We start from the raw sequence: 24,152 nt of genomic DNA on the forward strand, positions 1-24,152 counted from the left end.
ACTATCTGGAGATCAACCAAGTGAAAGTCATATTCTTTTTCTGACCTTGTCGTAGAAGCCACAAAACATCATTGCTGCTACATTTTACAATTTTATTCAAGTGAAATGAATGACTTGATTCATTCAAATCATTAAGAATAGCCCTTACTTAAGTTGGAGTGGGAGCAGAGAAATGGTTAAGACTCCACTCTTTGCGTCAAGACCACATTACAAGAGTATGAGGGATGGGAAGTAATGTTATAATCTTTGAAAAACAAAATATACCACAGAATTCATAGAGAATATACTCTGAGCAAATAAATATGAATCCATAATGCATAAACATGAAACAAGGAGAACATGAGAAAAATGTACATTTACGTTTACATTTTAAAACTAAAGTACTTGAGCGATATTATCAACTCTCTTGACCCAAATAACATTTAGAGACTAATACACTCAATAACAGCAGAAAATTTACCAAAATAAAACAACTTTGCCTGTGAAACAAATCTCAGTAAATGTGAAAAAATTCAAGCTGTACAAAGGTACATTTGCTGACACTAATGTAACTAAATAAGAGATCAGTAACATAAAGATCTCTGGATAATCTCCAAATATCTATAAGCTAAAGAACATATTTTAAAATATCCCATGGGCCCAAGATATCAAAAGACATATTAGAAAATATTTTGAAATGAATGAAAAACACAGATATCAAAATTCTGTATGATGAACCTATTACAGTACTTACAAAGAAATTTGTAACACTAAAAGCTAAGAGGGTGAAAAAAGAGAAAGTTCTTGAATCAACTTAAGCTTCTACCTTAAGAAACCAGGAAAACAAAAAAAAAACAGGGAGCAAAGACAGGAAATGATAAAAATCAAAGCAGAAATCAATGAAATAAAAAAACAAAGCAAACAAAACAGAAGTACTGTAAAGTGAATCAAACTAAAAGTGATTTTTTGAGGACATTAAAATTGATAAACCACTAGCCAGACTAATCAGAAAACAAACATGGGTCACAAATTTCAAACATTAGAAATGATGAATGTTTTAAAATGATAAATAGGAAACATTACATACAATACATACAAACTTAGGTTAATAAGTTTGACAACTAAAATAAAATGGAAAAATTTCTTAAATACAAAATCAATCAAAATTTGCTCAAGCAAACATTCATACCAATTATAGTCCTATATGTATTTATAAATTAAATGAATATTTAAAAGAAAAGTGATAGGCCCTGACAGCTTCCCTCATGACTGACTGAATATTTAAGGGGAAAAAAAAATCAATTTCAGACACATTCTTCTTCCAGAAAATTTCTCTTAGACCACTTTACCCTGATACCAAAGCCAGGCAAAGATACAATAAAAAACAGCACTCTAATATCCTACAGATGTAAATACAGATGTAAAAATCTTACCAAAAGGTCAGCAAAGTGAATCTGGTATATACACATTACTAGATTAATAAGTATAAGTATATATATATATATATATATTCATTCTAAAATTATATGTTTGTGTATATATGTACACACATAGTATACACATTATATAAAAGATAAAACTTCACAATCAAGTAAAGTTTATCACAGGACAGCAAAATTCACTTAACATTCAAAAACCAATAAGCGTAAGTTATCTTATTGTAACTAAAAAGGAAAAAAAAAACATGGAAATCACAGACACAGAAAACACACTTGACAAAAATCCAATCTTCACCCCTAATAAAAATTCTTACTAAGGTAGAAGAGAAAAAAACTTTTCAACATGACAAACAACATTTATAAGAAAAACCACACATTCAAAACCATCTTGATGAAATAATGAATATTTTCCCATGAGATAAGGAATAAAATAAAGAAGATTATCCTTACCGTTTCTATTTAAGATGATACTGGATGTTCTAGCCAATGTAATAAGGTGAGAAAAATAAATAGTGACTACATTAGAAAGGAACAAATAAAACTATAGCTATACAAATTAAATTTACAGAAAAGCTATTAGAATTAAGAGAATTTATCAAGATTGCTAGATGCAAATCAACATACAAAAACCAAACAGAGATGACACAGGGAAAAAGATCAGAGAACTAAAAGTTAAATCAATAGAAATAATCTAATTTCAAAAGTTATTCAGAAAGGAAAGAAATAAAACAGAACAACAAGAATAATGAAAGAGCAACAAGAGAGGTACATTAGTATTTTTGGAGGGGCGTGTTAAAATTCTTTCTGAGAAGCAAAAATTATAGTATTCTCAATGTAAGCAGAGGTAATACTAAAAAACAGCATCAAAGAATAGGGTAAACAATTTTGGTCATAATAATTCATCTACATTACACTTACATGGTAAAATTACGATGATAGAGACTTTGATAAACTATGCATGCCTACTGTATTTGCCAGTGCAATTAATAAAAAAAAATAAACTCAAAAACATTATAGCTAAATCTAAAGCCATATTAAAATTTGAAACCAAATTTCTCTGACCATAATAGTATTAACTAGAAATCAACAACAGGAGAAGACACTTGGAAATTAAAATGCACATTTCTAAATGATTTATAGTCAGAGAGGATGTATAAAAAAATTAAAGAATATTTTCATTGACCTAAATAAAATAAAGACACAACATTTCAAACTTGTGAAACAAAGTTAAAGCAGTACTTATGGAAAAACTTAGAGCAATAAATGCTCATAGTAGAAAAGAAAGCTTCAACCAAGAATCTAACCTACTGGACAAAACTAGAAAAAGGAAAAAAAAAAAAAAAAGAATTTCACATAAGAAGAAAATAACAAAGAACAGAAAGTGACAAAATTGGCAACAGAAATATAAATGAGGTGACCTAAAGGTTCTTTTTTAAAAGATCAATAAAAATGGCCCAGGTGGCTTGATTAGTAAATTCTTCAAAATATGTAAATAATAATACTAACTCTATAATCTCTTCCCAACACATCTTACACCAATATAATTATTACCCATATACAAAAATCAAAGACAGTCTTCACAACACACACACACACACACATACACCAATATTAGTCATGAACATAGATCCACACATCTTCAATAAAAATATCAGCAAATCAAACCCACCAATATATAAAAAGAAAAACACAACACAACCATGTTGGGTTTATCCCAGCAATACGAGGCTGGTTTACTAATCTAAAGTTCAATCAGTATACTCCATCTTATTAACATCCTGGAAAAAATAAAGTTATACAAGCATATCAACTGATGGAGTAAAACACTCAAATAAAATTCAACCTCTCGGTAAACCAGGAATAGACAGACATGTCTTTCACCCAATGAAGAATTTTATAAAAGCCCTCTAGCTAACATCATACTGGGTGGTAAAACACTGAAAACTTTCCTTGTAAGAATAGGAACATGGTATAAAGATGGATAAAACTAGTGCAAATAAAACTGATGGCCTATAATTTAGTTGACAGTTTTAGTTTTTATTTTTCTACAGTTATTTGCTACCCCTAGGAAAATGTATGAACAGCACACAAAACTCTACATACTATTTTTTGTAACTTAAGTGAATCATAATTATTTCAAAATAAAAAACTAAAAGAAAACACTTCCAGAAGAAATCATAGAATATTTTCAGGATTCACAGTTAGGCAAAAAATTCTTATATATGATTAATACATCATCCATAAAGCAACAAAAAAATCAGTGAATAAGACTTCTTTCAATTTACAAACTTTTGCTCTGGCAAAGCCCCGATAAAGAAGATAAAAAGACACACCACAAAGAAAGAATATTTGTTAATTTCTTCTGACAAAGGACTTGAATATATTATATAAGTAATATATGGATGGAAAATATACAGTATAAAGAAATGCTCAATATCACTAGCCATTATAAGAATTCAAATTAAGTTACAAAGAAATGAGTAAGTTTTAATATATACTATCAAGAGCTGACAAGGTTGAAGAGCCAATGGACATCTTACACACTGCTGTGAGGAACAAAATATAGTACAGAAACTCTTGATTATCTGATAAGCATGCAGTTTCCTATAAAGTTAAATACACTTACCATACAATCCAACAAACACATTTTTAAATTTATCTTACAAAAATGAAAACTGTTCATGCAAAAATCTGTAGATAAGCTTCACTGTACCTTTATTACTTTGGAAGGCTGAGACAGGAAAACTGCAAGTTTGAGCACAACCTGGGCAACTTAGGGAGATCTTGTCTCAAAATAAAAAATAAAAGGGCTGGGTGCAAAGGTCCTGAATTAATCTCCAGTACAATTTTTTTTAAAGGCCCAAACCTGGAAATTATACAACACTATTTCTCCCAGTGAATGAATAAACAATAGATTCATCCACACAATGAATATTAATCAGCAATAATAAAAATGACCTTTTGATATGCAATAATAACTTGAATGGGTTGAAAGGACATTTGCCACTGAAAAAAATAATCTCAAAGGTCACGCATTATATGATTCCACTGATATAATACTCTGGAAGTGATAATTACAGTGAAAGAAAACAGATCACTAAAGGTGTTTCCATTAAGGGGTCTACAAAGGATTTTCTTTGATATAATGGAACAGCTCTGTATGTGGATTGTGGTTATGGTTACTCAAATATTCACATACAATAAAGTGGCATTTAACAATAGAAAAAATACATTTAAAAACTGTTGAAAGATATGTAATCAAGTCAACAGTATTATGCCAAAGTCAATTCCTGGTTTTCTTCTTAATAGTGAGTCATAGCAGTGTGCTCCAATCTTTCCAAAAGTTTTTGCCATAAAAGGCAACTTGTGTGACTTTTTTCCTAATGTCACCCTATAAAATATTAATATCACGATACAGTGTATATATTTATATACTGCATATATGAGTGATTAATATTAAAAGAGTAAGATTTTTACCTCCCTCAATGTCAAGTTTTATCCTTTTGAAGGCAAGAGGCTGTACTACGGATATATAACAAAATATCATCAGAGAAAACTGGGGAAAAGGTACAGGAAAACTGTTTCTAATTTCTTGTATTAAATTACTACAAAATAAAGTTACGCTTTTTTAAAGTGTAAGAAAGAGCAACAGACCTAGAATAACCAAAACATTATAAAAGAACAAAATTGGATGACCTGCAGCAACTGAAAAGTTCTATTGCAAAGCTACAGCAATCAAATTGCTGTAATACTGGTATGATTAGAATAACCAAATAAAATAACATTAATAAAACAGAGTCCACAGTGCTTCCACATATATACTACCAATTTTAGACAATGCACCAAAGCTAGTAAATTAAGAAATAAAAGTTACTTTAATAAAGGACGGCACATTATACAAATATTCAAAAAAATTAAAAATCAACCTGAACCAACTGATACCCTACTTTACAGTACTAACAAAAATTAATTTTCTATGGATTATAAGTGTATGTGCTAAGATCATTAAAACAAAAAACAAAAATGTCAATTCCTTGGAGCAAAGATGTAAACAGAACACAAGGTACTCAACAGGAAAGAAAAAAGAAAAAATTAGAAATTAGATTTCATCAAATACAATCTTTTTTTTTTTCAGTACTGAGGATCAAACTCAGTACCTTGCACTTTCGAGGCAGGTGCAGCACCACTAAGCTACATCCCCAGCCCAAATATAGTATCTTTGTTCATCAATAGAGACTGTTAACAAAAATTTGTGCAAGGCACAGACCAGGAGAAAAAGATAGAGATATATAGATATAACCATAGACATATAGATCTGACAAAGAACTTGAGTACAGAGTATATGAAGACCTTTTACATACAATGACAATAAAATTAGACAAAAACAGAACGAACATTTCACTGAAGACATATACACAAAAAGGTTCTCAAAATCATATTCATTAAGAAAATGCAAATGAAACTCATGATATCATTTCACAACTACCAGAATGAAAGTAAAAATAATGGCAACACTACATGATGGAGAGAATGTAAAACAACTGGAACTTTCATATTTTGCTGGTGGGAGTGTGAAATAATAAACTACTTTGGAAAACTGCTTGTTGGGTTAAAAAGTTAAAGATAGACTACACCTATGTTCCACTCCTGGGGTATCCATTTGCCTAAGATAAATGAAAATACTATGTACAGAAAACAGTTTGGGGCCACACATTTAGCTCAGTGGTTCTACCACATGTCTCAAAAGAACAAGGTCCTGAAAAAAAAAACGAAAGAAAGAAAACAGTTTGTACAAATCTGCTCAAGAAAGCATTATTTATAATTGCCAAAATTACTTAGGAATAAAAATATTGATATTCTAACAGTAGTACTGAAACAATTACCATTACTTCTCAAGAAATCAGACACAAGAAAAACACCACATGATTGAAGAACTTGAAAAAGTAATCTATAGCGATAACAATTAGAACTATGGTAGTTGAAAAGTATATCCTCTGTTGGGTGTTGTGATTGAGGTATACATTTATAAAAACTCACTTAAGACCTGGGGATTTAGCTCAGTGGCACCTTGCCTGCCTCACAGCGCAAGGTCCTGAGTTCGATCCCAGATGCGGGGGCGAGGGGAAGCGTTCATTTAAGATCTGTACATTTCATTGGCCATTTATCTTAATTGAAAAAAGCTTAGATTATAAAGGTAAAACTTAGACTCATAATGAGATTGTAACATAAACAAATAGAAATTAGATAATTCAGTAGACAAAAAGTCTTGATCACCTCTTCAAAGATACTGTTTTTCATTAAATTTATTTCTATTGATAAAGATATCTTCACATAAATATTATGCTGCAACTATTTATTGCTGACATTTAGGTTCAATTTTTTATACTATCTTTATAACCAGCACAATCCTACTTAACTCTCTCATTATTTTAGTAATTTGATAATAGATTCTCTTCCAACTTCTATGTAGACAATTTTAAGGAAAACCTTTCAATCTTCTTTTTAAATTCTGACTATGATTGTTAGGAAAATACTAAATACTAACTAGCAGGAGTCCTGTGTTGAATGCTCTAATTTTGTTCAGAATATTTTCAATTATCTTATGTTGAAATTTGCCTAAGGGTTTGCTCTCTTATCTCTGCACTATTTTGGTATCAAAGTTATATTTTATAAACAATAAATTGAAAACGCTCCCTCCCTTCATATTTTTCAGAATTATCTGTACATGTTGAGCATTCTTATCTGAAATGCTTGAGATGAGAAGTGTTTCAGATTTAAGATTATTTTTCTTTAGATCCTGGAAAACCTGCATAGACTTCATCAGCTGAGCAGCCCTAAAGTATGTAGCTTCACATTTCGAGTTATGGAGCATTTTCGATTTTCAGATTAGGGAAAATCAACTGTATAAAGATAATCGGTTCCTCCAAAAATTGGTAGAAGCCACCTGTGATGGTGAGTTTTATGGGTCAATTTGTATTATCTACAGCTCCTAATTATTCAAAGAAACCCAGGTGTTTCAGTGGAAGTGGTCTGTAGTATTTATATAAAGGAGATTACCAAAATAACTTGGTTCAGAATAATTCGGTCAGTCAAAAGGCCTTAAAAGCCAAGCCTTAATAATTCCACTTGCTAACTTCAGTTCAGCTCATAACCAAGAGTTCCAAGCCTACTCTTTCTCATAGCCTGCCCTGCCCCACATTCCAAGCCCACAATCTCATTAGGCTCCACAATTACCTAAACCAATTTCTTGCAATGAATATACAAATACAGATACATAGAGCTATATAGACCTTTATCTTCTATTGGTGGTTTCTCTAGTGAAACCCTGATACACCCCTTCTCACAAGTTTATTTTGGGTGTGTGTGTGTTGTGTGTATATGTGATATACAGATACAAAGAGAAAATACTGGTTCAATTTGCTGTATCCTAATTTTCACAGCTTATATTAGGGGTAGATAAACTTTCTGTTAAGAATTAGACTGCAAATATTTTATATTTTTATATTTTAAAAAACTTTTTAAAATGTTAACTAATTATTTTTGGTTTGCAAGCCACACCAGATTTGGGGCACAAGGCAGTTTACTGAACTTTGTGCTACATCATCCACTGAAACTTCTTCTTTTTTCCTACTTCTTTCAGAAACTGATGAGATCAAAAAAAGAACACTGAGCTTATAAGGAAAATATGGACGAACAGAAAAGGAGAGACTCCAGGGGAGACCCTGCAAGAGTGATGGGACCTGAAAAGAATGAGGAAAAGGGATGACTAAAGGGGAGTGCCTTGTCTTCTGGCTGCAAGTGAAATTAAGTAATCACTTATCAAGATAGAGAATACAAAACAAAGACAAGGTGCTGTAGCAGACAAGGTGAATTTCAAATGTTTATGTAAAATTTTATCAAGTGGAAAACTAATGTCTACTTGAAAAGAAGTAAAACTAGGACTATTTACACACATTCTTTTTCTCCTTGTTTATAGTAGAAATCATAATTAGCTATCAATAATTAATGTAATTACTGAAGACTCAAATTAATGTTGATATACTTACTGATCTATTTTAGAATATCAATTTCAAAGTTTTACTTCTTCCTTTATATAGCTTTAACTGATACAATTTATTTCTAATGTGCCATTATCAATCTATTCTTTGCTCTGTTAATCTTGCAGTAGACTTAGATAAAGCATTATTTTTCTGGATTAGTTCTTTGAATACAGACATAGCTTTGTAATAGTGAACCATTTTTCACAAATAGTAATTTGTCTTTGTTACGAACTCTAACTTATTATATTCTGTCAAACACATTTTTTATATGGCTTGCAACAATTCCTTCAGACCATTCTTCTAACACCTCCCATGTTCAAAAAACATGTTCTAGAATTGCATGAATATTGATTTCAACTTTCCAAACTCTTGGTGTTAAATAAAAACCAATACTGTTAAAAATTTATAAATTCTACTAAAGAATTTTTCATTTGGTAGAATACCAACCACTAAATATTATTAACTAATTATAATTTATAGTTTTTCCCTTTTATTGAGTTTATTGATACATTTCAGGTACACAGTACAATTACATTCATTATTGGGATCGTGTACCTTTACATGACAGGTCTTGGTTCTCATTTTTTCCCTCTTGTCCGTGCCCTCCCTTCACTCCCTCCTCCCCTCCCATTTACAAACACTTTATTTCCATGAACTAATTATAATTGAATACATATTTCAAAGCTATCTTTAACACTATGAATATTATGCATGTGGAACTTTTTATTCATAAAATTACAAACTGACTCCCTTAATGTCAATGTCAGATATATATATAGATACGTGTTATATGTTTATACAATAGCCTGCCAAAAAAATCAAATTTTCAAAGTTTGCTACTTATATAGTCACATGAATTTATACTAAGATAAAGTATCAGGATAACACTACCAGGGAAAATTTCCAAAGCTCTATAATTTCTCAACATTCTATCATCACCTGAAAGTCAATTTTCACCTTTTCCACTGGCGGTATTTGTTAGCTCTGATTTTGCTTTGGGGCTCATATGTTCTTGCACTACAGCAGAACTATATTATGAGGCTATAAATCCACAAAGATAATAGTGAAGCAAATCAGAGTATTACAGAATCTTTCATAGGAAAGAATATGACAACCAGAGGGCAAAGTATGCCTTTTCAATACCAAAAGTGATCTGATACAATTAACCCGGTTGTTACTTACATTAATGCAATGTTTCTAAAAAGTTCCTAGCTGTTCTTACTTGCTCCTAAAAATATCTCCATGCTACCACTCATTTCTAGAGGAAAAACAAAAATGCTTGGAATAAATCTGCAAAACTATTCTCATTAGCAATAGCTTCTGTCTTGAGGTCCCTCTCCTCTACTAGCTACCAAGAGCCTGAAAAAAAAGAGACCAGAGAGATCATGTACAACATAAGATCACTAATCTCAACATTAGCGCCCACATGCTTCATACCCAAAAACTAGACAGACTCCAGCTCTCTCCCTCACAAAGATAGGAACACTCATAACCAGATTTTTACATTCTTACAAACCTCTTCATATCTTCTTGCAATTAAATGTGGAAAGGGATTTAGAGAAGTCTTACACTGGGAAAATTAAGACAGTGAGTATCAATCTTCTTCGTATCTTTTTCCCTTCAAGCCATACCTGAACTGACAAAATAAAAAGAAGTCAATAGTAGGAGAGATTTTCCCCCTTACTACTCCAGTTACTTCTGGCCAAGAAACAAGTTGATGGGGGCAACAATGAATCTCATATACTCTTCCTAAAGACCTTTCAGGTAAGTATTTTCGTTCTACTTTGCAGATTAAAAAAAGAAAAAAGTGGAGGCTCACAAAAGTAAAATTACCTAAGCTTCTCATGAACTTAGCAATGTCAAGATCAGGTATGTGACCCAGGTCCCAAATCTTCCATGACACCACCTTACACATGGGATAGTGGCCTATATAAGGGGACAGACAAGATTTAGGCTTCTACAGTTGTGCTAAAGCATGGGAACAACCCTTACACTCAAAGACTGTGTTTCAGAACAAGCAAAATTTAAAACTTCACAGTTTTCATTTTGAACAGAAAATAAAATCAAATGGAATTCTTATTCTATAATGGAAAGAAAAACTTCTAAAAAAGCAAGAGGAACAATTTGTGAGGTGGCTGAAAAACACCTTCAAAGACAAAAAAAAAAAAATCATCAAATATTGGGTCAACTGCCAACAATCTAGTTTTTTATAAGTTCAAACTCTTACAAAATATCTAAATTACATAAATAAGGTAAATATGCTTATTTCTGCTTAACTTTGGAGTCAAATACTACCTATAAACCACAATAATATGCTTCATTTGAACTTCTTTGTCCTGTCAGCTTTCATTGCTGATAACCACCTCTTTTACACTAGATGTGCCCATTTCCCAAAAGTAACTATTGTACTTCAGATTTTGCAGATTACTAGGTAGGAAAACTTCCTCCTTCACCCACATTACCTTAACAAAGATGAGGCTAGAAGGGACAACAAACCTAAAATGTACCAACACAGGAAATCAACTTATGCAATAAAACATGCCAAATTTAGAAATGTGCTGCAATCTCCATTATAGCCATAATTTCTTAAGTGAACTTATATGCTTATTTTATTTGATAAAATTTTGAGACTATCCTTTTTTACAATGGTACCTTGTTTTATAAAAACAGATTTATGAGGAACAGAAGATATCTGACGAATAAAAGACAGCTTGACCATAGCCTACTTACCAATACTATGTATTGCCTAACTGACTCACTTTTCCCCTCATTTAAATATAAAGGATGGCAGAATACTATATATCTCCATTGGTTCTTCTTCATTCTAACAATATTTCATAAAATTTATTTAAAGAACATGTACTACTTTGATAGTGGGTATAATTATTATATTGAAAATTTATTCATTTCATAGACCCAGCCTTTGTTCAAATCACATCATGTTTCTTAGTATGGCCATGGTTTACTCAAACATGAAAACCAGATCTATAATACATGGAGAAAAGGGAGAAGTATTTTCCAGGATAATTAGCTATCACCCTCATCAGATTATCTCTGGCTAACCTTTGGCTGAAATTTATATTCATTTTCAGAACAAGTATTTATCAAAATAAAGACATTAAAAATACTTTATTGCAGTAGCTGAAGGAAAGCTTTTAAGCAGTCTCAAATATATCTTCAACAATGGTAACTACTTAAAAATGTAAGATCCAAAGGTAATTAACTACTTGCATTACTTTTGAGCCAATTCCACAAGCTTATATTTTTAAAGATGTCATTTATGATATAAAGTTGTCAATGCTCACCTGCAACTGGGCTCTGTTCACATTGTCAACTTTATTGTTAATTCCAAATCCTACCTATCAGTATCTCAATCTCAAATTTTCTACAATTTGAAAGTTTATTTTGTCATCCCATTGGTTATATTATCTTTCTTATCTGGACAATCACCTTACATTTACATAGTATGCAAAATGAGCACAGTAAACATTTGCAGAAGGAAGGAATGATAAAAGGAAATGTCCTGCAAACATCATCTCCTTAAGAAGTTGGTAAATCAACAGAGCTCAAAGCAATACTTTAACTTAGTTATCCGGAAACTGGTAAAATAAATGGCCAGTTCAATCTTCTATCTGTTATATCTTCTCTTGTTTTTCATTATCAAAATTTAGTTATTTAAAATCCAATTCAACATTCTTTCATCTCAGCACCACAAAAGTGATTTCTTTTTCTAACCATGAGATTTTATTTGCATCAATTCTATCACTTTAATCACATCTGAATGTATAATATGTCACATCCCATTATGCAGTCTCCAGCTAGATCAACAGCTGCTATGGAATGAATTGAGTTCCCCACCTTCCCCAAAATTCACATGTGGAAGTCCTAACCTGCAACGTGACTGTACTTGGAGACAGAACTTTTAGGAGGTAGTTAAACAAGGCCACAATTGTAGAGGCCCTAATATAACAGAATGTATGGTTATATAAATGGCAGAGACTCCCTTATCCTCCACCATATGAGGGCACAGAGAAAAGAAGCCATCTGCAAACCAGGAAAAGAGTCCTCACAGCAACTAATCAGCTGCTGGCATTTGCTCATGGATTCCATGGCTTCCAGAAGGGCAAGAACATAGATTTCTATTGTTCAAGTCTATGTTGTATGTACTACCTACTCTATAGCATCTCATTATGGCAGCCTGAAACTGAGTAAAGGTTTCTGTACAAGTTCTAAACCTTTCTATGCTAAAAACCACCACCTAGGAAGATTTTACAAAATTTTGATGCTTGACCCCACCCAGATCAGTTAAATCAGAAATGCTAGGGTAACACTCAGGTGTTAGTATTTAAAAAAAAAAAAAACAACAACAACAAAAAACCAACTCTTAAATAATTCTAAAATGCAAGTAGATAAGGGAAAAGAAAAAAATGTGAGAAAATGAAAAGATGGAAATAAAGTGTTTGTAAATGGGGAGGGGAGGAGGGGGTGAAGGGAGGGCAGGGACAAGGGGAAAAAATGAGAACCAAGACCTGTCACGTGGAGGTACAAGATCCCAACAATGAATGTAACTGTACTGTACACCTAAAATGTACCAATAAATTCAATTTTAAAAAAAGAAAACAGAAAAAGAACTATTGCAAGAAACAGTTAAGTTAAATGAAATAAGGAACTGCATCTAATTCTTTGTAATTCCCTCCAATTCCTGGTACCTGGTAGAACTATTAAACTGTTTAACAAATAACATTCCTATTTAAGAAATTTCAATATCTGACAGTCACAGATACTCTGTGAACAAATACTTACTGTGTACCTATTATATACCAAACACTCTAGGGATCATACATACTGTAGTAAGTAATGTAACTCCCTTGTTCTGCATCACATTTTCAATTAATCATTAGATAATTAACTTCTCTGATGTCTAAAAAATCTCCCAGTAACGGTTCTTCAGTAAAAACACAATGAGAAAATAAACACCAGTTCTTTAAAAAATTTCCCATTATTGTCTCTTTACATTAAAATGTGGAAATATAATAGGGAACCTATTGGAAAGAAGGATAATTTGGGTATCAATATTCTTATTTGGGCATAATTTTGTTTGGTTCACTTATGTCAAGTACTAGATAGTATTTCTCAGCTTCACGACACCTGTAAAGAGATTCCTACATATATGCTATTGATACCCTTAAAAAATGGTACTAATTCAGTTAATGAAAAAATAAAGGTGTTTTGTTTTGTTTTCCTATGAACCTTCTGTGCTGAGTTAGAACTCCTTGCGATCAAAGAAATCACTGGAAATCACTGAAGTTTCAGGCTTTAAAGAAACCTTACTTGATTTATGTAACTCTTCCAACCTCTCAAAACTTCACATTATACAGTTAAAATCAGTTTGTCACAAAATCTGAAACAAGAAGTCCTACTAACTACCAAATTTGGGACTCTACAACAATGTACTGCAGTCTTGGTGGACAATCTCCTACGTGTAGGCCTATCCTTTATAGTCATGTAGCCCCTAGTAAATTTAAAGAAGTGTGATTATATGAAAAATACTTACTGTTTACTACCCAGCTTGAATTTTCTCATTCTCCATGTTTTAATTCATTCTTCAAATTAATTTGCTACCTAAAGACATAACACATCTGTAGAGTTCACTTTATTCCCCAAGAAAAAAAACTCTAGATCTAAAATGAAATACTATACAATTTATGTGCAATTTTAGATTTTTTAAAAAATTCCAAATATTAAAAAAAATTTTAAAAGACTGGGGAGTAATGAAAACCAGGGAAAGCCTCTTATGAAATCAAATTTAAAGAAGTGGACAAGAATTAGATAGATATGGGAGGAAGTGGGAAAATTCTAAAAAAAAAAAAAAAGGAACAGCATATACTAATGGTTAAAAGACCAAAAAAAAAATGAAATTTGGTACATTTTAGGCCAATGTTATTCAAACCTTCTGATAAAAATCCTGTATACTTTACAGAATGTAATACAGGTGTGCAAGTACCCCTTCCTATCTAACCTATCACTGCCTAAATTTTCACTATCCAATCTAAGATTCTACACAGCTTCGGAGAAATTATTTTTAGGACAGAGCAGGTACCCCTCCCATGGCAGAGAATGCTGAAACATTCATCCTGGCAGTTTTCTCAAGACTACCCATGGGCATGGTTCCCCCTTAGATTTCCTTGCTGCTGCCTAGCTTCCAAGTTCTACATGAATCAGTGACTGATAGATGGCCCAAAAGTCCAGCTCCCTTGCCTCAAGACAGAACAAATTATATACTTTGTGGTGCACCATCAATGACTGTGCTCAAATTAGCCTTCCAGGAAACCACTTCTGCTTCTTCCTCTCCCCTCTCCTGGTTCCCTTACTCTGTTCTCTTTTTCCCCAAGAACACTCAATTAATAAAACATCCAAGTAGTATCCAAACCTAGTGACCAAATTTGTTCTCAAGTAAATGTCTAAAAAGAAACAGGACTTCTAAAAAGAATTCTAATCTAATGGATGGATCAAAGTAGATACAAGATAAGCCAGTGATATCTTAAAACAAAAAAACAAAACAAAACAAAAAAAGGAAATGCTTTAAAAATGATGGGAGCATATTACACTGCTCCAGAAATTTGCTTTAAGGAAATCTCACTTGCCAAATCTGAGAAAAATTTTGAGCACAAATATAATTATGTACACTAATAAAAGTATAACCACTGAAAACATAGGACTTCATTAACTATAACCAATAACACCAATTTAAAAATCCAGAAATAGGTGAATAGGAAACAAAGCGGTCTTTTGCTTACAGCAAAATGTCAACACCCATCTAGTAAATAAATGAAGAAGGTGTGGAGAGATAGAAAACCATCAATTTGAAATGAACGTGGGAAATACTAAATCAAGTGAAAATCACCAAGTGATGTTAAATTTAAAAATAATTTTATGAAGAACAGACATATGAATAGTCTTAAGCGACTCCCACAGATTATGTATTAGTTGCTAGAGGGGAAAAAAAGTAGCAAAGATATGGAACAAAACCAAGCACAGGTGACATAATCTACAAGAGATGGATACCATGTGCCTCCAAGGTAGGAGATCATGAGAAAGAAACATCATCACTTATAGTATTCAGCTGAGTGGGCATAAACTCCATCTAATCCAAAAGGAGGCCAAAAATACATGATGGAGGAAAGCCTCTTTACTATGATGTTGGGAAAACTGGCTATTCACATGGAGAAGACTGAATTTAGGCCTTTATCTCTCACCATGTACTAAACTAAAATCAAAATGGATCAAAGATCTAAACATTAAAACAAACACAATCTGCTGGAAGATAATATGGGGAAAACTCTTGATGACAGAGGTTTAGGTAAGAACTTCCTGAACAGAACCCCAACTGGACATGAAATAACATCAAGAATCAACAAATGGGATCTCATCAAATTAAAAAGCTTCTGCACAGCAAGAAAACAGCCAATTACCAAATAGAAAAAAAAAATTGCCACCTAGGACTAATATCTAGAATATATAAAGAACTCAAAAAATCAATTTACCTAAATAAAATAACCAATAAAAAATGGGCAACTGAAATGAATAGATATTTCTCAGATGAAAGTACAAAAAGGTAGTAAATACATGAAAAATTATTAAATATCTCTGGCCATTAGAGAAATGCAAATTAAAACAATAGTGAGTTTCATCTTACTCCAAAAAGATTGGTTATCATCAAGAAATCAAATAACAACAAAATGCTAGCATGGCTTCTGGGAAAAAAGGAACCCTTCTTTATTGTTGGGAATATAAAACAGTACTAACAACCATGATGGATATCAGTATAGAGAATCCTCAAAAAATTAAAATAGAAATTCTATTCGACTTAGCTATTTCCTTTCTAACTATCCTCACAAAAGAGCTAAAGAAATCATACTACAGTGATACATGCATAACCATGTTTACAGAACCACAATTCATAATAGCTAAACTTTGAAAGTGGCCTATCTGTTCATCATCAGGTGACTTGATAAAGAAAATGTGGTATTTATACACAATGGAGTACTACTCTGCCATAAAGGGTAAGTTGAATCATGTGTAGGAAAATGGATGTACCTTGAGACCATAATGTCAAATGAAATAAATCAGACCCAGAAGATTAAATATTGTATGTTTGCTCTTATATGAGAAACCCAAAAATATAAATAAATAGCAAAATAAAAGACAGACGGGAATAGGAAGATAGATCTTTTGGAAAATGGGAAGGGGACCAAGAGATGAGAGAGGTGATAGGGAGGGGAGGGGAGAAGATGAAAAAAAGAATAAAGAAGTGTTAAGTAGATGAATTAACTACCCAGGAGGAAAATGTAGTCATTATGTACTGCAAACACATACTAATAAATTAAAATTGCCAAAATAGAAAGGAAAGTTCTACTTCAGTTATGACTTAACTAAAAAATTGAAGTGTCTTTCTAGTTCTTAAGACAGAATTCAAAGTTCTTGATATGGTTCACAGGGCATTTCATGATTCACAACTTAAAGTCCTCTTCGGCCACGGCATACATTCTTCTTTGATCTCAACTGTTCTATCTTATGTTCTTTGTTCAAACTATTTTTTTTTTCTTATTTCACCAAGCAACCCCTCAGAAAGTTGTTAATCTAGTGAAATACGAACACTTTATTTTCTATTGCAAATAGTTTAGAAATATACAAAATGCAGAAGCTAACCACTTTTTTTAAGTTTTGAGCTACCAATGTAATTCATGTCTAAAAAAAAAACTCAAAAGAAATATAATGCATATCTAAGAAGATACTGAAGAGACAGAAGTAATAATACAAGCAAAAATTTTCCACTCAACTCCATAATCTTTCACATAATTAATCACATAATGCTCAGAAAAAAATTTTCTTAAAAATCTGTCTAGATATATAACTTAAAAGGTAAAACTTTCCACTAAATGAGTGCTAGTACCCTTCAAGCTAACCTATCCACATTCCCACAGGAACCACTAGAAGAATCCCAGCAAACCACTTACTCCACACTGCTATAGTGACTTCCTCCTAAGACACATACTTTAAACACTCACTCATGAAATATCTTAATGCTCTTCATTCCATTTCCACCCAAGCCTTACTACTGCCCCACCTTTCTCCACTTACCAGAATCCTGGAAGCAAACACCAGTTGAGAAGACACAGATGGACACAGACACACACACACACACACACACACACACACACACACACAAAATTAAAAGAAATTTGCTTGGGCTGCCACTGTCCCATTTTGTAGAAGTAGAGAATGAATCCAAACTAACTACAGACAAAAGAGAAACCTCCTACCCTGCTAAAAGGAAGGCAGGCAGAAAGAAGAAAGGAATGACTAACAGAGAAAGCAAAAACTCTAAATTGTCAGGCCCAGGTTTATGTCATAATGTCAGAAAAGTCGCCTGGAACACGCAAGGCTTAACTGTGTGTTCTTTCAGTACCTTCCATTACTAGACTATTTTACAACTTGTTGGGGCAGAGGTTCATCTCTAGAATTTTGTCAGGTAGAAATAATTCGGAGACAGAGAAAAAGACAACCCCAAAGTTAACTTTGATATATTATTTTTTATCTAGGGCACCAATCTATGAAACTGTCTGGGTAGTAGCTTCTCAAATGCTTTTTGGACTGATTTTTATATCTTACTGGTATTGTCACTAATTAATTAGTTGAAGAAAATCTTCAACACATATTCATTTTATATTTGCATTAGTCATACTTTTACCTGTTGGAAGATTATACTAATTAAGATGTGTTATATTCATGTACCAACTCCATACAAGGAATGTAAACATTATGCACTGCAAATGTACTAATAAAAAAAAATAATAAATTAATGAAAAGAAGCACCAATTTTTAACATTTGTTTCTATATGTGACAATGGCTTATATGAATTTTAAAACTTCTAAAATTTTAATTATGTTAGTTCGACTAGATTTTTTAAATATACAATATTTGTAGAAAGAATTATAAATTGGTAAAACTAACAGAATAAGGCTAAATATGCTTAACTCTAATTACAGGATAATAAACTGCACTGAGAATTCTTGTGTCATTAATACAGGGTCAAAGGTCCTATTGATGGCTAAAAGATACAGGGAGAATTTCCTTTAAGAATACGGATTGGACTGGAAAACGAAAAAAAAACTGAAGGACAAATTGGGAGAGTTCAAAATTTTGTTTCTCCTCTATTCCGTCTGCACATAAGAACTGTTTATATTTTAAAATACTGTAAGCTTGGGCCCTAACCCAGACAAATTTAATCTGGATATTTAAGAGTACAGCTTAGACATCAATATGTTTTTGAAAGTTTAATCTTTCCTCACAGCCGCTTTTCCTAGATGTTTTGGACTCTCTCCAGCCTCTACATACTGTAATAGAAATAGTGAATACAATTATGGCTGATAAACCTACAAAGATTGTTATTACCTCTACATTACCAAAGGGAAAACAAGTAAAAGTACACACAAAAATTAGTAAGCTGTATCTGCACATCATTTTGGGGGGATCAGATTTTGAGAAAAGATGGCACCTACGAAGTTAGTTAAAAGGTGCTGCCAAATGAAAATCAAAGGTGTATAAAGATCTCAAAAATGTACACAAAGGGGGAAACAGATTTTGCTTTATAAACCTCATTTGGTATAACTACTCATCTGCTTGGTATGGAAACAATACTACTTTGGGCTGCAAAATGCCATAACATATCAAAATGTGAACCTAAACTTGCCAAATAAAACAAAACCAAACAAAATTGAAATTTTTTATAAAGCTGGTTTTAACACGTTACATTTTGAAAGTTAGATGAACAAAGGCGATTTAAGAAAAAAAAAAATCTTCCCAACTTGTTGACTAGTTTCTTACTTTCCACTGTTTCCAAACCTACTTTTGTCAAACTTTCCAATGGATTTCATGTTGTTAGATTTGACCACCACCATCCACTCAGCTGGTGGAGTAAAAAGCCTAGAATTATCCTTAATTCTTCCCTTTTCTCTCACCATCCTTAACTAAATCAAAAGCAGGTCTTGACAACTTCCCCTCCAAAACATAAACTGGCACCTTTTCTTGCTTTCCATTTTTTCCAACATCACCTTAGGCTAAGATAAAAACATGTTTGTCTACCATGCTTACCGCTACACGTTTCCTATTTTCCACTCCTGACCCCCCTTTAATCTATACTGCTACTGAAACCAGGAGAGTAAACCAATTACATTACACCACTGCTTTCTTTAAAAGCCCCTAATGGCTTTTGATATCATCAGGGAAAAAAAAAAATCATTGCAGGGTACCCTGCTTCTACAACTTTCCCAAATCTTTCTTAGGGATATCCTCCCCACTCTCACTTGATGTCCAGTCAAATATCTTAAGCATTTGCACAGCTTTGCAGCAAACAATATTTACAAAACTTGTGTAGAGCTGGTACATGTACAAAAAAAAAAAAGGTGGGGATCAAAAGGTAGGTGGAAGAGGTAGGTGGAGGAGAAGGGAAAAGAAAGGGAATGAAAAAGAATTAAGATGTGTTATACAAAGAAGTAGAAATAGAAAATAAACATGAAAAAATGTTTAATAACGTCACTGGTCATTCGAGAGATTCAAATGAAAACAACAGTGAGATTCCATCTCATCCCAGAAAGAATGACTGCTATCATGAAATCAACCAATGACAAATGCTGGCAGAGCTGTGGGGAAAGAGAAACCCTGCTCCACTGCTGGCAGGAGTGAAGACTGGTACAACCACTGTGGAAAACAGTATGGAGATACCTTGAAGAACTACGACTGGAGGTCCTACTCCCCTGCTGGATATCTTCCCTAAGAATTCAAAGAATCACACCACAGTGATATATGTGTACCCATGTTCATAGCAGCACAATTCATGATAGATAAAACTTGGAAGCAGCCCAAATGCCCATCAACTGGAGACTGGATAAAGAAAATGTGTGTTTTTGTTTTTTTGTTTTGTTTTTATAAAATGGAGTAGTACTCATCCATAAAGAATGAGAAACTAGAGACATATATAGCTAAATGGATGCACATTGAAGCAACACTTAAGTGAAATAAGTAGGACACGTGTACATACCGAAGTTTCTCTAGTGTGAGAAACTGAAAGTGTAAATAAGGACTACAAGGTATAACAGATAATGTGAAATAGTAAGAAAAGGTGCAAAAGGGAAGGGGGAATGGGAAGGGTAGCGGAAAAAAAAGATGGGAATGGAATTAACATAAGAAAAAGAAAAAATGGAAACAAAGTCCTTGTAGATAGGAAGGGGTGAAGGCAGGTGATTTAGCTCAGTGGTTCTGGTGCCTGCCTTGCAAGCACAAGGACCTGAGTTCAATCCCTAGTACCAAAAATAAAAATAAAAATAAAATAATCAAGATGGATTACGTAAAGGTGCAAATTTCCAATGATGAATGTCATTACACTGTATATCTCAAGTGTACCAATAAAATTAATTTTTTTAAAGATGTGTTATCTATATGTACCAACTTCCCACAAGGAATGTAAACATTATGTACTACACACATGTACTGATAAACTAGAATAAAAATATATTTTAAGCATTTCTACTTCCATACTTTTTCCTAGCTCTTCACACACAGCCACTTCCTCTCATCCATCAGATTGTAATCAAATGTTACTTCCTGATAGAGTTCTTCAATATTTAATCTTCCCTTCACGATCTACCACATCACAGGGCTTATTTTCTTATAAAGCTTATTACATTCTATGAGTGTATGTGTATATATAGGCATAGGGAAGGGGTATATTCTTCCTACTGGGAGGATGGGTCTTATTTATCCTACATGCCAAGAGTCCCGAAACCCTTGGCCATGGACCACTATCAGTCCATGGCCTGTTAGGAAGGAGGTGGCACAACAGGAGGTGAACTGCCCCCCAGAGAGCTAAGCTCATCTGCATTTGTACCTGCTCCCCATCACCTGCATTAACACCTGAGCTCTGCTTCCTATCAGATCAGTGGCAGCATTAGATTCACACAAGAGCACAAACCCTACTATTAAATGCATATAGAAGGAATGTAGGTTACACACTCCTTGAAACATAATCTGAGGTGGATCTAGACAGAGATGCTAGTGATATGGAGCAAATGCAGATACAGATTAACATTAGCAGAGAGGTTTGACTACATAGAGACCACAAGAGAGCAATTGCTTGCACACTTACATCAAAACCCTATCAGTGAAAGGCATGTGTCAATTAAGCTACACCTGGTGGAAGACTTTATAGTGACAAGTTAACTAATGTACTTCAATTATACAACAGCAACTAGTGGCAGACTTTAAATCAGAATCCAACACTCATTCTAGCTCATGTTTGACCCACTCATTTTATTTACAACTTCCATCGGTTCCATTTTCCCACTGGGCGCTTGGCTCCATCACAGTTTGGGTCGAGTCTACACACTAACCTTAGCCAAAATGAGTAAAACAAAACTTCAAAAACAGGTCTCTGTTTCACTGCCAAAGAGACTGGGGACAGCTGCTATATGCCACTATTTCCTAGGGTTCAAAACAATAATGGCATATGCTGGGCCCTCAACAAGTTATGTGCCTAATAAGTATTAAAATGGTGGCATAGTCTACAGCACTAAACTGAAATGAAATCAGCTGGATTCTAGCCAGACAGGGCTCTCTTAACAGGCACCTATGTGGCCTTGGGCATACTACAAAATTGAAGTTAAAGAGTAACTAAAAGAAAGTGGCAATACAGTAAGTATTTTTTTCCCAAATTGTTTATGTGTCTAAATTCAGCATGGACATATGGAAGTCTTTAACCTCTTGAGTCTCAGTCTTCTCATCTGTATGAGATCAATGATCACTTCCATTCGAGAAATACCAGAATTATATGTAAACTCAACCTGACTTTCCCTAGCCACCTATATTTACATCCCTTCTTCCTCTATGATTCAAAAAACCTGAAACCAAATATGACACAGTACACCTTAGTGCCTAGACCTTTGCTCATGTCTCTGCCTCTTTCCCAGCTCAAACCACTGTAAATTGTAACCTTGAAATCCCAATCAATTGTTGTCTGCATCATCTAGGTCAAAACTGACAAGATCATTAAGGATTCCAGAATCCCCTCATGCTTCAAATTAGGATACTTGCTGATCTTACTACTAAATAACTTAACTTCTCTCGGCCTCAATTTTACAACCTGTAAAAAACTGAGATAAAACAAACTGTCACTCCTCATAATTCCGAATAGTTTGATAATACACTGCTCAATAAATGTATTGTGTGCTACATGTATTTTTCAACCTCCTAGAGGGCCCAGAAAGCAAATTTTTCACTTCAAAAATTTAAAACTATCCCAGTCTTTTTTTCATTCCATAAAATGAAAGGAATGGACTAAACCCATTCCTTTTGTCTTATGTTTCCTCTAAAACTGAAGTTCTATACCTAGATCTTTACACAGTAAAAAAATAATAATAATAAATAAATAAATAAATAAATAAATAAATAAATAAAATACCGCGGGTGAGTTTGTGCAAGAATTCACGAGGACTTGATCGCTACTGCAAACTGATTTCTACTGCAAATCTCTAGTGCAAGTGTGTAGAAGCACTTAAAATAACATTCAAGACACTGGAGATCCCCTCCAAAAAAAACTGATTCGGAAAAGTGATGGATCCTTAGAACTGCTAAACTGGGCTACAAGAACGAACGTAAGGTCAAAAAGTAATAATGTGCACCGGCACGACAATGGAACTCTACCGAGCCAGTGTCCGGAACACTGTATAAAGGGGTCTGTGATCCACAGGGAAGAAAGGATGGCAATGAGGAAACTAGTCGTTCAATGAAGGAAGGTCTTCGTGATCCGAAACGGACGAGTCTACGAGACAAACCAACGCTCTTCACCTAGCACTAACCCCAACGAGCAAGATGACCTACAACCGAAGGAAGAGGCCAAGGTCAGCAGGAAACGGAAAAGTAGCCAGCCCCGGTGAGGTAAGGTCGGCGGAAGCCGAGCAACCTCAGAGCTCGGCACCCTTCCCAGGCTAAAAGCAGTCTGAGGCCCGTGACGCGAGATCCAGGCCCAGGCCCAAGGCAAACCACGCTCCCGCTCTCGTACCTGCGGGGTCGAAAGCCATCTCGGCTGGCGAAGAAGGGAGCAGCCGGGCGCCTCCGGGGCAGGGGGAGGGTAAGGGAGGAGCCTGAGCGAGCTCGAGCACCCGCCTCTTCCCGCGGGAGGAGGAGAAAACAAAGCAAACGCTTTCCCTCCTCCTTTCCCAGTTCCTACTTCCGCCTCCCGTTGCGCCTGCGCTTGGCTGGCCCCTCCCCGAATCCTATAAATGGAACGGGAGACATCACCGAGCGACTGGTCCAGGGGAGGGGCGTGGCCGCGCGCGCTCTGGGGCGGGGCCGCACCTAGGGCTGTAGATCCGAGTCTGCGGATTGGCCCTGCGATTCCTGCGGGCCGAAAGGCTGAGTCCCTCCCCTATGCCGCCTCTAGAGGACCGAAGGAAATATCCTGTTCCTTTATTTTAACTTCGTCATTCATTTATAAATCTCTATTTTATGATTGCTAGGTTCCAGCCGCTCTTCTGAGTACTAGGGAAAAATAAGTAAATAAAATAGAACCCTCCTTCTCGAGGGGCACAGGCTATTAAATGCCGTGGTGCAACAGGTGCACAGCTCATTCTATCATAA

The 24,152-nt window shown here is 34.1% G+C and overlaps 1 protein-coding gene across 2 annotated transcripts in view; it reads right to left on the reverse strand.

The window, feature by feature from the left end:
• Nucleotides 1-23,794, reverse strand: part of Cmc1 (C-X9-C motif containing 1) — a 75,416-nt gene extending 51,622 nt beyond the window's left edge. The window contains exons 1-2 of one of the 2 annotated variants that reach the window (XM_019209639.2): nt 23,575-23,793; nt 14,013-14,080 (exon numbers count right to left, since the gene is read on the reverse strand). Coding sequence is in view for 1 of the 2 variants with exons in the window: in XM_010638280.3 (XP_010636582.1) it covers nt 23,575-23,593 (19 nt within the window). In the remaining variant the exon portion in view is untranslated. Of the gene's footprint in view, nt 1-14,012; nt 14,081-23,574 lie in introns of both variants that reach the window. The other variant, XM_010638280.3, reaches the window with a different exon arrangement.
• Nucleotides 23,795-24,152: the final 358 nt, after the last annotated feature.

Source organism: Fukomys damarensis, unplaced genomic scaffold, assembly GCF_012274545.1.
Source record: "Fukomys damarensis isolate Sample0158 unplaced genomic scaffold, DMR_v1.0_HiC HiC_scaffold_28, whole genome shotgun sequence".
Lineage (NCBI taxonomy): Eukaryota > Metazoa > Chordata > Mammalia > Rodentia > Bathyergidae > Fukomys > Fukomys damarensis.